General features: G+C 36.6%; 1 protein-coding gene across 7 annotated transcripts in view; it reads left to right on the plus strand.

Moving 5' to 3' along the window:
- The window catches only part of si:dkey-237h12.3 (teneurin-3), a 128,146-nt gene that overhangs the window by 98,863 nt on the left and 15,429 nt on the right, over positions 1-13,854 (plus strand). For all 7 annotated transcript variants that reach the window (XM_067380751.1, XM_067380743.1, XM_067380725.1 and 4 more), the window contains 4 exons: positions 271-532; positions 3,451-3,718; positions 4,472-4,615; positions 10,870-11,119. In XM_067380751.1, coding sequence (XP_067236852.1) covers positions 271-532; positions 3,451-3,718; positions 4,472-4,615; positions 10,870-11,119 — 924 coding nt within the window. The remainder of the gene's footprint in view (positions 1-270; positions 533-3,450; positions 3,719-4,471; positions 4,616-10,869; positions 11,120-13,854) is intronic.

Genomic DNA, 13,854 nt, shown 5'->3' on the forward strand with positions numbered 1-13,854 from the left:
CATTATTAAATAACTTAAGCTGCTTTTGATACACTTCTCATACATACAACATAGTAGTACCATGTATAATATTGCCATGGTTATTTGGACATGGCACCATGATAATAATGGCATGTACCATAGGAATACTATATTTTTGGACTCTAGCAATACCAGAGTATTTTTTTTTTAAATACCATCATACCACTATAGCACTGTTTTGTAAGAGTAATGTAATTGTCTATCATACATGAGCTCTGTTGTAAAAATTGTGTTTTTACCCAACTGCAGGTTTGATTTATTAGTGAATGGTGGGACAGCATTGACGTTACGTTTCGTGCGTGCTCCGTACTCCGCTGTGTATCGCACTGTGTGGTTGTCATGGAGGGTTTTCCATGTGATGGACACGCTGGTGATGAGAGAAGAGGAAAGAGACACGCCAACCTGTGAATTTAGTGGCCTTGACAGACCCTCGCCCCGAATCACTGCGTCACCACTCTCCACCTTCTACCGCTCCAGCCCCAAGGCCAGCCCCATCATTCCTGAGACACAGGTGACTCATACTGCATCACATCTGGGAGTAAAATGAGTCTTGGCTCATTTTTCCAGGAAATCAGATTAAGTTTTGGCTTTTGTGCCTTAACCCCATCTAAGCTGTTTGATTTAATGTCACTACAAAATACGAGAGAACCAGGTGATTTTTACATACAGAACATATTATACGGTCAGGAAAACCAGACATTCTTAACACCATCATGCAGATATTGCTTCTGAATTAATTATGACAGTGGCATATTATATCATGTTCCTGTGACAGAAATAATTTACATTTCATGCTTGTAACATAAGTCACTTTTAAGGCTATAAGTGGAAGTCAGCAGAAATCAGACTTTGTGTGTGTGTGTATGTGTGTGTGTGTGCATTTTTGTGACATATCAGGACACAAATTTGTGTGATGACATAGGTATTACAAGGTGAGGGTGACTTATGAGGACATTACCCCATGTCCCCTTTTTTAAAAGGCTTATAAATAATACAGAATGTGAAAAAGAAGAATGTAAAATTTAAAAATGTGAGAATGTAAAAATGTGCACAGTTTCTGTGATGGGTAGGTTTAGGGGTAGGGGTAGTGTAGGGCGATAGAAAATTCGATTTGTACAGTATAACAGTATACCATTACGCCTATGGAATGTCCCCACAATTCACAAAAAGAAACCTGCGTGTGTGTGAATTCATGGTAAATTATTATTTTAGATAACTCATTCTGAAGATGTTCATATGATGCTCCTTGAAAATTTGCTTTGGTTGTCTCTTTAAAGGTGCCCTAGATTGTTTTTTTTACAAGATGTAATATAAGTCCTAGGTGTCCCCTGAATGTGTCTGTGAAGTTTCAGCTCAAAATACCCCATAGATTTTTTTAAATAATTTTTTTAACTGCCTATTTTGGGGCATCATTAACTATGCACTGATTTTTTCAGCACGGCCCCTTTAAGAGATGCGTTCCCTCTGCCACACGAGCTCTCGACTATTTATACATTGCATAAACAAAGTTCACACAGTTAATATAACCCTCAAATGGATCTTTACAAGATGTTCGTCATGCATGCTGTATGCATGCTTCGAATTATGTGAGTAAAGTATTTATTTAGATGGTTACGTTTGATTCTGTGTGAGTTTGAGGCTGTGCTCTGTGGCTAACGTCTAATTCTACACTATTGGAGAGATTTATAAAGAATGAAGTTGTGTTTATGAATTATACAGACTGCACGTGTTTAAAAACGAAAATAGCAATGTCTCTCTTGTCTCCGTGAACACAGTAATAAACGATGGTAACTTTAACCACATTTAACAGTACATTAGCAACATGCTAATGAAACATTTAGAAAGACAATTAACAAATATCACTAAAAATATCATGATATCATGGATCATGTCAGTTATTATTGCTCCATCTGCCATTTTTCGCTGTTCTTCTTGCTTGCTTAACTTGTCTGTGCACAGATCCAGACGCTAATACTGCCTTTCCTTGTCTAATGCGTTGAATGGGCTGGCATTATGCAAATATTGGGGTCATACATATTAATGATCCCGACTGTTACGTAAGAGTCCGCGTGTTTTCCGGAAGTCTTTTAAACAAATGAGATTTACATAAGAAGGAGGAAACAATGGAGTTTGAAACTCACTGTATGTCTTTTCCATGTACTGAACTCTTGTTGTTCAACTATGCCGAGGTAAATTCAAATTCTGATTCTAGGGCACCTTTAACCAGCTAAAAAGTCTCAATCTGAATGTGTATGGAGCATCTTACTCTTCCGGTGTAAAATTTTTGGAAAATATATATTTTAAATATGAATGTATTCCTGTGATTGCAAAGCTGAATTGTTAGCAGCCATTACTTAAGTCTTTAGTATTACAAGATCATTCAGAAATCATTGTTATATGGTGATTTTTCTGATTGTTATCAATGTTTACAACGGTTGTACTGTTTAAAATTTTTGGGGAAGCTGATATTTTCTTCTGATTCTTTGATGAATAGAGAGTTCAAAAGAACAGCATTTATTTTAAATGAATCTTAGGGTGCGTTCACACTTGTAATTCAGATCGTTTGGTTAATTTGGTCTGGACCAAAAAAAAAACCCAAAAAAAAAAAAAAAAAAAACATTTAGTCCTGCTCCGATTAGCATTCAGAGTTTATCACCGAACCAAAAGATACCGAACCTAAAGGCATAGGGATACGGTCACAACCTGACTGGTCGGATTTTATGACATATTGCCTATTTTGAGACGGAACTTACCGAACATCCAAAACAATGCTGTGTGCTGAAGTAAATGCGCTCGTTCTATGTGTGTGGCCTGCATATGATGGTATTTTGGCCATCTGGGAACTCGTGGAGAGCTTATAAAATGTGTAAAGGGGTCAAAACAGCGACGGGAATCCATCCGTCACACACACACACAAACGATCTGCTGCGTGGAGACGCGTCTGATGCCTGTGATGGGTAAACTCGTGACTATGACTAGAAAAAATGATATGTGTGAGGATTCTGTCCTTTTTAGGGTCTCATCTTCCTGTTTTTGGTGCGTTTACATGTCTTTGGTCTGTGTTGCATTCATATATCATTTGAACCGCACCAGAGTTCGTTTGAAAGAGGACTCGGTCCGCTTGTTTGACGCGCACCAGGGTTCGGATGGCAGTGTTAACACATGCTCAAATGAACTGCACTAACAGAACAATCGCACCAGGGTTCGTTTTAATTGAACCAAACATGCCAAATGTGAACGCATCCTTACCATCCCCAGACCTTTGAACGGTAGTGCATATCCTGAGTAGAATAAATTCCTAGTGTTAAATGAAATTGCAAAGCTGTGCATTTTGTTACAAATAATTTTAATAAAAATGCTAATAATCCAGAAGGAAATTTACACTACAAGCAATTAACTTCCTCCCTCATGCACATATTTTAATCACAGGTTCTTCATGAGCAGACGGCCATTCCTGGGAGTGATTTAGATTTGATTTACTTGAGTTCACGTGCTTCAGCCTACAAACCTGTTCTGAAGGTCATCTTGACCCAGTCCAGCGTGCCCTTCGGCTTGGCTCGGGTCCACCTCATGGTGGCTGTGGAGGGCAGAATGTTTCAGAAGCAGTTCCCAGCTTCACCCCGGCTCTCTTACAGTTTTATCTGGGACAAGACTGATGCATACAGCCAGAGAGTCTACGGACTCGCAGAGGCTGTAGGTAGGTAGCAGAACAATGGGAAGAAACAGATCTATATAAAGCCCTCTGTGTATGAATATATTATTAACTTGGACTGATTTAAACCAGGAGACAATTAATCTTTTTTTTCACCCAGATAATTCTGTGGCAAGATGAATCTGCCTATAAACTGATGTATGTGTTTGAGTACAAGCCAAACTGATTAGGTGAAGGTGACTTATTATGATACAGACTAAAAGGTTAAACTTAATATTCTCTGAACCTTAAACTAAAGGGATTTGGAACAGAGAATTCAGGACAATAATATGGTTTCATTTTAATACCGGCACAGTTGCTGAAAATACACAGTTCAAAAGCCAATCTCATTTTGTTAAATTTGTAGCATATGCTTAGTTGTTATCTGAACCATCTTTTCTAATCTGACACTGGTTTGTGTTCTAGCAATAAATAAAATATATAAGCAGCTGCTTTTTTCTAGTCCATCTTTTTATTGCATGTATAATTATTAGTCTGCAAATGAAGCGCACTGAGAAACATCAGCTTTCAGAAGGTCACAGGTCCATTTGGAAAATGAATATTTAAAAATATTTGAATGCTTAAAATATATAAATATGCTTAAAGTATTTGCATGCAAATAGTAGTAAAAAAAGTATGCTTAAAATATATTTTTTTAATTGATTAATTTAAACATGAAACCCACTTTAAATTAGGTGGAGAAAAACATTTAAAGATAATAGATACCTTTTGCCCTTTTTTTCCCCCCCTATGCTGTAGTATCTGTGGGCTTTGAGTATGAGTCATGTCTGAATGTGATCCTGTGGGAAAAGCGGACAGCCACACTGCAGGGATATGAACTGGAGGCCTCCAACATGGCTGGCTGGACCCTGGATAAGCATCACATCTTGGATGTGCCAAACGGTAGGAATCACTTATTAAACCCCATCGGAACCACCTCATGGGAAATGTCCCCTCACCAACTCAGGGGTCAGTGCCTCTACCTGGACTCATTGTCATAAATATTCATCTTAACATGAAATATGGTTCATTGCCTCATTTGCACATAATAAAGCTGAGTTTGAAAGGGCTAATCGCTCACAGTGATGACAGATTAAATCGGAATCATTAACATAGCGTGCCAAGTCAGAGCTGTGCTCTCCAACATTATGCAGGACATGATTTGGCTGAATGAACTTTATCCAGTTTTCAGGCGCAGAATGCATACTTATAGCTTAATTCAATAAAAGTGCCATTAAAACACAAGCGTGAATATGGAAATGTGGCATTATTCCACCAGACATTCCCTGTTCCTTTGTCTTCATAATGAAACAGGGTGACAGGGAAGCCCATTCTGTCAGCTTAAATCTCCACATTCACACCGATAATGGCATCTTTTTATTCTTGGTAAATGGCGATGTGTGCACAGTTTGAACTGAATCCAGCAGTCAAATTTAACGGTGCATTTAGAGAAAGAAGTGCATCATGATGCCCTAAACAAAAACAAGATTAGACTGGCACTTTTCAGGTGCAGTTATTTCACTAGAGTTAGTGTGACACCATCTGATTGTACCTTGCCTGAAACAAAGAATTTAAGACTCTTTTTGATTGCTGGCGAAATCCCAAGGCCAAATGGGCATTTCCACACCCTGTAATCTGACGACCTGCCGAGAAAATGGTCATGGCCGTCTGCTCAACCCTTATTTGTGCACCTCTAGACAGTTTATCTAGTTTAAGCACTGTTCCTGCCAATAAGGATTCATTTCTCATTTTACACCTCGAGTACCAGAGTAGATTAAACCAATTGCAGATTTTTGAAGATATAGTTGTGGCTTATATCAGTATCTTATCTTAGATTAGACCATTATAATGGAAATGCTTTGGTGTTGCTATTTTATCATGTCATAGTTAATACTGATTATCATCTGTTAATAGTGCATTTAATCGATTTGCCAAATCCAGGATTCATCATGTCACTTTATTCTGGCTGTTTTTTAATATTATTTTCAGTGCATGTAGATGAAAATTTTTACATATTTCTTATGTTAAATATTTGGGGATTTTTATGCTGCTCAGGTTTATTTGCTTGCTGGTGAAGTTCATAGACTTTGAATTGAAGATTAACTGCATTGTTTTTGCTGTTTTTGTGAACTAAATCTGTCAAAAACCTCACAGACACAGTTGAAAGCGATGGAACAAAAAGCCCAGGAACTGCATATTCTGATAGAAAGCACTGAGGCAGAGAGCATCTGTCCTAGAGTTCTCAGCTCTGTTAAATCTAAATCCATAACATGATCTTCTGTTCTTCTTCATCTCTTAACTAAATAATAGCAGGTTTGTGGTTAGGTGAGTTTCACGCCGGGTTACTCAATATTTATCTACATGCTCATAATCTTCTTAGTCATCGACTTATAAGTTTACTCTGAGAAGAATAGCTCTTAAAAGAGCTTAAGACATAAATCTGGCTCACCCTGGTTAATCTGAGATTTATAAATTAGATGAAAGCTTTGCGCATTGGTGCATGTCACCTTTAACTTCTTTTACGATTAGTGCGTTTCTGTATATCAGAAGCAATGCATGAGAAGTGATGGAGATGGGAAAACATTTTGTCCTGAAGAACATGTCACAAATGTAATCAATTTGCCAAAGGGAGATCTTCTCTTTGACAGTCCCATTTGTCTCGCTGATTGATAATACGGAGCCTCTCATATCTATGGCTTACAGGTCTGATCAGCAGTCAACGGCCGTGCAAACTGTCTGCCTGGGCATATATGTATGTGTTTGAGCAAGCTAAGCTTTTACTCATAACACAGCCATACTCTTTGAATTTTTAAATATTAAACATGGTGGTCCTAAAATCTGAGAAAAAAAAAAAAACACGCTTCTATTTTGTATTTTTCTAATTTAATATATATTTTCCTAGTGTTAGTCCAGCTCATTTGCAGGGTCCGCTTTCATCTGAATTATCCGCACTCACACTGGATTTGGCACGTTTTACGCTGGATGCCCTTCCTGACACACTCACACGCTGACTCCACACTAACTCCACACAGAAAGGACTCCTGGCTCAGCTGGGGCTCGAATCGTGGACCTTCTTGCTGTGAGGCAACAGTGCAACTCGTTAGTATTGAATAGTATACAATAGTATTTGGTTTGTCATTTTGCATTAGTGACAGCAGCAAGTTTGTGTAAAATCTTTTGATCATGTTCTCCAGCATAATTTGAGAATGAGCCAAAGAGCATCTTGTGCTTTTATTGAAGCATCTGAACATCTGTACAAAGGAGTTCACATGATAAATGTTACTAAGTTGATTATGTGATTAGTAACTTAGAAATGATGGAGAATCCTCAGTGATTTTCTTTTTATGCAGAAAAGTTCAATGTTGTCTCAGATTTTTGGATCCCACTGTAGGTGTCAATTGTTAACCTTTTTGGTGAATTTTTCCGATATGGCAGACTGCTTAGCCTGAAGCATCTTTTCAAATGCTGCAGAACACCTAAGTGATTTGATATTCAGCTTGTTTGCTTGACATTTACCAAATAGTTTTATTTATCCCATTGCTATTTGATCAGCATATTTGCTCAATGAATAATCAATAAGCATAAGCATTGCATTACTGTAGATGACATTGAATAAAATTTCCATTTATGGAGTTTGTTGTACCTCATAGACATTAACATGTAGCTGAGAGTGGCCAAAAATTGACTGTTTTTCACCTAAAGTTCTAGCCATAAAGTCACAAGTTAATTAGGCCACAATTTACAACATCCATGCTGCATGGTAATGAGTAACACTAATGAAAATCATGCGCTTTAAATGTAATTATTTTGTGACGCTGCTTGTAATTAGTGGTTCTCGCAAATCTTGCAGCACAGATTGTTCTATGGATATCTTAAATTGTGTGGCTTTTTGAAGGCATTTGTGCAATTGCTTTTCTAAGCAATACGTTTTATTGTTTCTTCCTTGACTTTTTATTGTTTTATTGACTTTGTCAGAAGAAACTACCAAGAACACCTTAGCAACTGCATAACAATGTACTGACAACCACTCACAATGCCTTCATAGTGACAATGTTGATTATCCAAAACAATATGTGAGTTATTGTTCATGTTGTTCTTGTTGAATAGGTTTTGCCATAGGATTTACAGTCAAATTTTTGTAAATAGGTCATTATTTTCTTTCATGCATTTGAACAGTGGTTCATAAGTAGTGCGAGCAAATAGGGCAATGCAATGCAGTAATCGTAGAGTTTGAATAAGTGAAATGTGTCATTGGTTTGTCTTGCTGTCAAGGTCAGTGGCTTTGTTGAGTCACACTTAAAAGCAGACACTCAGACCAATTCATCTTACTTAATGGTACATTGTAGACCTCTGAATGAGAACAGCAGCGTCTATTGGGCCGGGCGTTTTCAAGATCCCCTCTGACTATGTCTTCATTCCAGCCCTCTTCTCAATCAATTAATCAATGGCAGGGCCTAATCAAGCAGGAACAAATTGCTATGCACCCTGCTTAGCGGCACATGGGAAGACATTAGCCATGATTCGCATGCAGTTCAGATTCGCAGAGGGTTTTTGGGTCATTTAAGCACTCTGTGAATTAACAGCTGATATCAGCCAATGACAGTTTACCACATTTGCAGCTGAAGTGACAGTCATCACACTACAGAGGAATGCCCAATGAGACTTGGCTCTGGACGCACTTGATTTGTCTCCTCAGTGACACAGTGCATTCAGGAAAGGGCAACTAGGGATGTACAAATCTACATATTTTGAAAATTTTGTTGGACTGTATAATTGGGCTGTTTTCAGGTTCACATGAACCTGATCAGACGCATTTCTTGGGCAATGCACATAGGACACTTTATTTTGTTCAACAGATAGAATGCAACTGAATGGAACAAAATTTTGTGGTTTTGACATGTTCTTCAAAGACTTTTTTAGCTTGACATGCCATTTTAAAAACACAATGCTCGTGTCAGGATGCTCAAAACCAGATGCGATGCAAGAGCAAAAGAGCAAAATTCTGTCTGAATGTTTGTCTTTTAATGACTGTTGCTTTAAAAGGGGATATAGCTGAAGGTGCAACTTTTTCCAGAAGGTTTCACTAACAAGCTTTTTTATTGTTTGTTTTAAAAACCTCATAATGTTTAATCAAAATTTCATAACTTCTATATATCTTGTACATAACTTCCTATATCTGTTACACAATATAAAGAGAATATAGCAAGATCTAAAGTAGGAGGAACATTTATGCTATCGTTATATATCACCACATCGTCCAGCCCTAAAACTACTAAAAGGCATTATAGGCATAACAGTGTGACAGTCTGTAAAGCTGCTATGAAACAGTGTGTATTGTGAAAAGTTATACAAATAAATTTGACTTGAGCTAAAGCACATCATTCAGAAAATATGCTAGATAAATCACACCTGCTAAAAAATAACAATTTCAGTTCAGTTGCTTGGCCAACTATTTGACCTCAGTGGCTCACAGTGTTATTCATTATTTGTGCTTCCATGATCAGAGTAGCCTGTCAGAAAAGACTCTCTGGTCAGCCTCTGATGCATTGGTTTGTCTTGTTTACATTCACAAAAAACCAAATAAAATAATAATAATAATAAAAAATCCCATAGAAACAATGTTGAAGAGCTGTAGCCAAAATATTTCAAATAAAGCAGTTTCAGACTTCAGATGGTGTGTAGCCACTGAGGTAGCTAGTTACTGAGCTTGAAATGTGGTGGCCAGCCAATTGGAGCATAGTTCATTGCAGTGTTATTGATGTGATTAATAGGCCAAAGCAAGTGTTGGAAGTCTAACATGTTGCTCAGTATGAATAATTTATGGCCCTGGGCATGGCACTTCCCTTTGAAGTTCCTCTTTGAAGCCAACCCCAAAAAGAAACAAGTTAAATTTTCACAGGACTGAAATATTTATCTGTAATGACCCAAGCTCCTCACTCAGTCTTGGACTGAAAGTGGTGTTAAAGTGATTGAAACGATCAAAGGTTTTAGAAGCTGAGATCTATAGAGACTGGAAAATAAAGCACACAGCTGTGTAGATCATCACCTCTCAGGTGATCGAAATGTCTCTGGTTTGTACATTTAATGCTTGAAGATTGAGGACTATGCTTTTTATTATTTATATATTTATTTATTTTGCACATTTGCGATATATTCTCTCTGGTTAGACAACACAAAACAACACAAAATATTTTTTCCTGAAGAGCCGCTATTGTGTGGCACAAGCTTTCCTTTGAATGTTTTTTTTTTTTTTTTAGTTGCTGAATATTCTAAAATGAGAAATACTGTGAGACAAAAGCATTTACATGCTTAAATAGTGAAGACAATACGACAATTTTAAGTAAATCATTATAATTTGAAAATGTGTTATTTTCTTTAATATTATTTTTAATAACCGTGAACTGACACAAATTATAGCATAGCTCATTTAATAATATATCATGCAAATATAATAAATGTATCATTCGGCTCATTTTTGGACAATGATTCAAATCAGGGTGTATTGTGTACTAAATGTCGTATTAAAAAAAAAAATAATGCAAAACCAAAATAACAAAGACCAACATCAGATAAAAAAAGATGCCATTTTGCTTAAAACTAGACTCTTCAGAAAGTGCTCAATTAATTTCAAAAGTTGAAGTGTAATCATCCATATTAATGAAACTGTTCATTATGGTTGCTCTGATGCCTTTAGCAGCTTAATTCTTTTTGGAGCTTCCTCATCAAAGTGCTACTTCAATGTCCACATTAATGGAGTTTCTAACGGAAGTTCGGGAAGATCACAGTGCTAAGTGCCCCCTTTTCATAGTGATGTCCAGGGTAGCAACTTTCATCTTTAGTTGAGTTATATGCTCAGGCCTTTCCATTAGAGCCAGAAAGATCTTCCTACCCTTTTTCCATCCCTCTTATAGATTATATGAGCATGTGAGGTTGTGAAGTCAGATATGAATAGCATTTCTCTGCTTGTTTGTATAAAACAAATCAAACCAAGTTAAATTTTCATGAAAAATGCAAGACATTTAGGTGAAATGAGAGTAATAAGCAAACGTGTTTATTTTTTTTTATTAAATAATAAAGTAGTTTTTTTTTTTATAAATAAATTTTATAAAATAAAAAAATATATATTGATTTTTTTTCTCCGACTCTCTGGTGTCTAGGGATTCTGTATAAGGGAAATGGTGAGAATGTCTTCCTCTCCCAGCTTCCTCCCATTATCAGCACCATAATGGGTAATGGCAGGCGCAGAAGCATCTCCTGTCCGAGCTGTAATGGGCAAGCAGAGGGAAACAAACTGCTGGCTCCTGTTGCTCTTGCATGGGGCATTGATGGCAGCCTGTACGTTGGCGACTTCAATTACATCAGACGCCTCTATCCGTCAGGCAATGTCACCAGTGTCATGGAGCTCAGGTGAGTGAGCACAACCGGATGTGTGATTTAGTAGCACAGCAGCAATGAAAGCTTGCAGATTACTTGAGACATTTTGTGACAAATAACATGATCCTGAGAGGCAGCGTCTAGAGATCATCCCTCTACAAAACATTTGATAGCATAACTATTTTAATTCACAAAACTTCATAGTCCTCACAAAAAGGAGACTTTGCATAATAGTGGCAACAATTCTCACAGCAGGTGATTTGAAGCCAGACAGTAATTGTCATGAAAATTATTGGTAAATGCTTTGAATTTGTAAGCAGTGCTTTGAATAGCTGTAGTGATTTGAAAGGGGTTGAATTTAGAGATGTTTAGAGTGTTGTGCTTTACAGGTAAACTCTGTCAGAGATGTTGTTTGTATTACAGTAATTCACTTCCACTAAAATTTTAAGCTAATACACATATTTAAAGTCAAACTACAAGATCGATTGACAAGTCGAACTTGCTTATTGATTAGTCAGTTGGTATCATTATTAGACACATCACCTCTTGTTCACCACACATTCCCAGTTTGAGGGTGATTGTCTTACAGGATCTGAATCCATTTTTTATGAAAAAAAAAAAAAAAAAAAAAAATGTTTTTAATACTATTCTATTTTAGAATAGACTAATAAAAGTAAATAATTTCGTTAACTGAAGCAAAGCTGAAATAAGTATAAATATTAGATGGAAAACGTAAACAAAAATAAGAAATGTTGAAATAACTGAAATGATTTTAAGTTAAAATACAAAACTTACTAACACTGAAATAAAAAAATAAAGCTAAACAGAAATTATATATATATATATATATTATATCTCAGAGGTGGGAGTAAGTCTCAAGTCTTAATGTTTAAGTCTCAAGCAAGTCCAAGTCATTTTTTTTTACATAAAGTCACTGCTGTATGTCAAGTAATTCAAGTCAAATCGTAGCTTGGGTCAAACAAGTTACTGGCAAGTCATACAAATGTTTGATGAATTAACTGAATTTATATTAAAATTAATTAAAACTACAGTATTTATGGACTATGGAAGCTTTATTTCTACTACTCGAAATGTGTCCACATACAGCTGAGCTGTCAATACAATAAAAATCTAAAAATAAAAAAATAAATAATTGAATGTGTGTGCGTGTGTATGAGTGAAAAGTGTATTGTTTGCATGTGCATGGTTGTGTTTGCAAATTTGATTGTTTTGTTTTTTTCTTTTTGTGTGTGTGTGAGAGAGAGGCGTGATTTGATTTAGTGTGAGTCATTAATATTTGTGAGTGAATGTGTGTGTGCGTGTATGAGTGAAAAGTTTGAGTTTTTTTTTTGTTTTTTTGTTTTTTGTGTGTGTGTGTGTGTATACAATATATTTATGTGCATCCCCATAAAATATAGGCTTTTCACTCAAAGTCTAACACTGTAGACCAATTATTAGACACATACTAAGTGCTATTGCAAAAAAGCTGACATTTCCTTATAAACAGTGAATAACCATTTAAAATGTATTGCACTTGCAAAAAATGAAATGCGATAATTTTCTCTGTTCTTCGATGACAGACAGCATTGGTTGCTATCACTTTAAGATCTGCAGCACATGACAGCGTGGATCTCACGCACGTCCCACTTTCTCACAACTCTTTACTTTCGTTTAAGACTTAATTTAACTCATTCAAGGCTGCTCTAATGAGGATACTCGACAAAACGGAAATTTTGTGACATTCTGGCGCGCGTTAGTTTCTGTGCATCTTGTGTGTGACAGGACATTCACAGACAGCGCATTCTCTTTTTCTTTTTTGGTGCGCTTAAATGGTTTAAAATCATTTGCATGAATAAGAGCATGATCATATATTGTAATGCTAGCCAAAGGATGACAGAAAAAATGGATGCTGTGTTTGCGTTAAATATGTTTGACGCATTAAACTGGAAAACATCGACAGCACTTATTTTAACCCAATTTTCTGTTTAATGAACACAAAACCAATTCAAAGTCAACTCTTAACATGTCCAAAACGTTATTTTTTTTACTTAATTATTCTTGGCATAGCGCCTTCCATGTTCAGTCACGACTGTCCATGAGAGAGCTCACGATAGCTCTCTGATTGCCTGCTGCATCACGTGGTTAGATTGCGGTGCGTTCAAAAACATTTATTAAAACAAAAGACAAGTTTTAAACAAAAGACAAGTTATCTCGAGTCATTTAACTCAAGTCCGAGTCAAGTCTCAAGTCACGAATGCCAAGTCAAAGTCAAGTCAAGTCATTTATTAATATTTGTCAAGCGAGTCTCAAGTCCTTAAATGTGCGATTTAAATCTGACTCGAGTCAAGTCATGTGACTTGAGTCCCCCACCTCTGATATATATCTATATATATATATCTATCTATCTATATATATATATATATAAACAGGTTAACACTTATTTTTTACCTTGTCCTTGTTACATGCAATTAATATGGTAATTACTATAAATCAGCACTTCTCAAAGTCCGGACTCCGGTCCGGATCCGGACCCGGAGGGAATTCAATGCGGACCCGCCTCAATTTCGTATTTCAACAGCAGTAATTGTGTTAAGGGATTAAAAGTCTGGATTTCCTACTTTGATAAACGCATGCCAGAATCATTTGTTTAGTGTTTTATGTCTTTTTGGAGATGGTCAGAAATTAAAGCGAAGGCGAGATATTTAAAGTTTTCCTCGATGATTCAGTTGCCATGACATCCAGTGAGTGTAATTGGGCGCGAGTCGCGC

Source organism: Chanodichthys erythropterus, chromosome 1, assembly GCF_024489055.1.
Source record: "Chanodichthys erythropterus isolate Z2021 chromosome 1, ASM2448905v1, whole genome shotgun sequence".
In the NCBI taxonomy this organism is placed as follows: Eukaryota; Metazoa; Chordata; class Actinopteri; order Cypriniformes; family Xenocyprididae; genus Chanodichthys; species Chanodichthys erythropterus.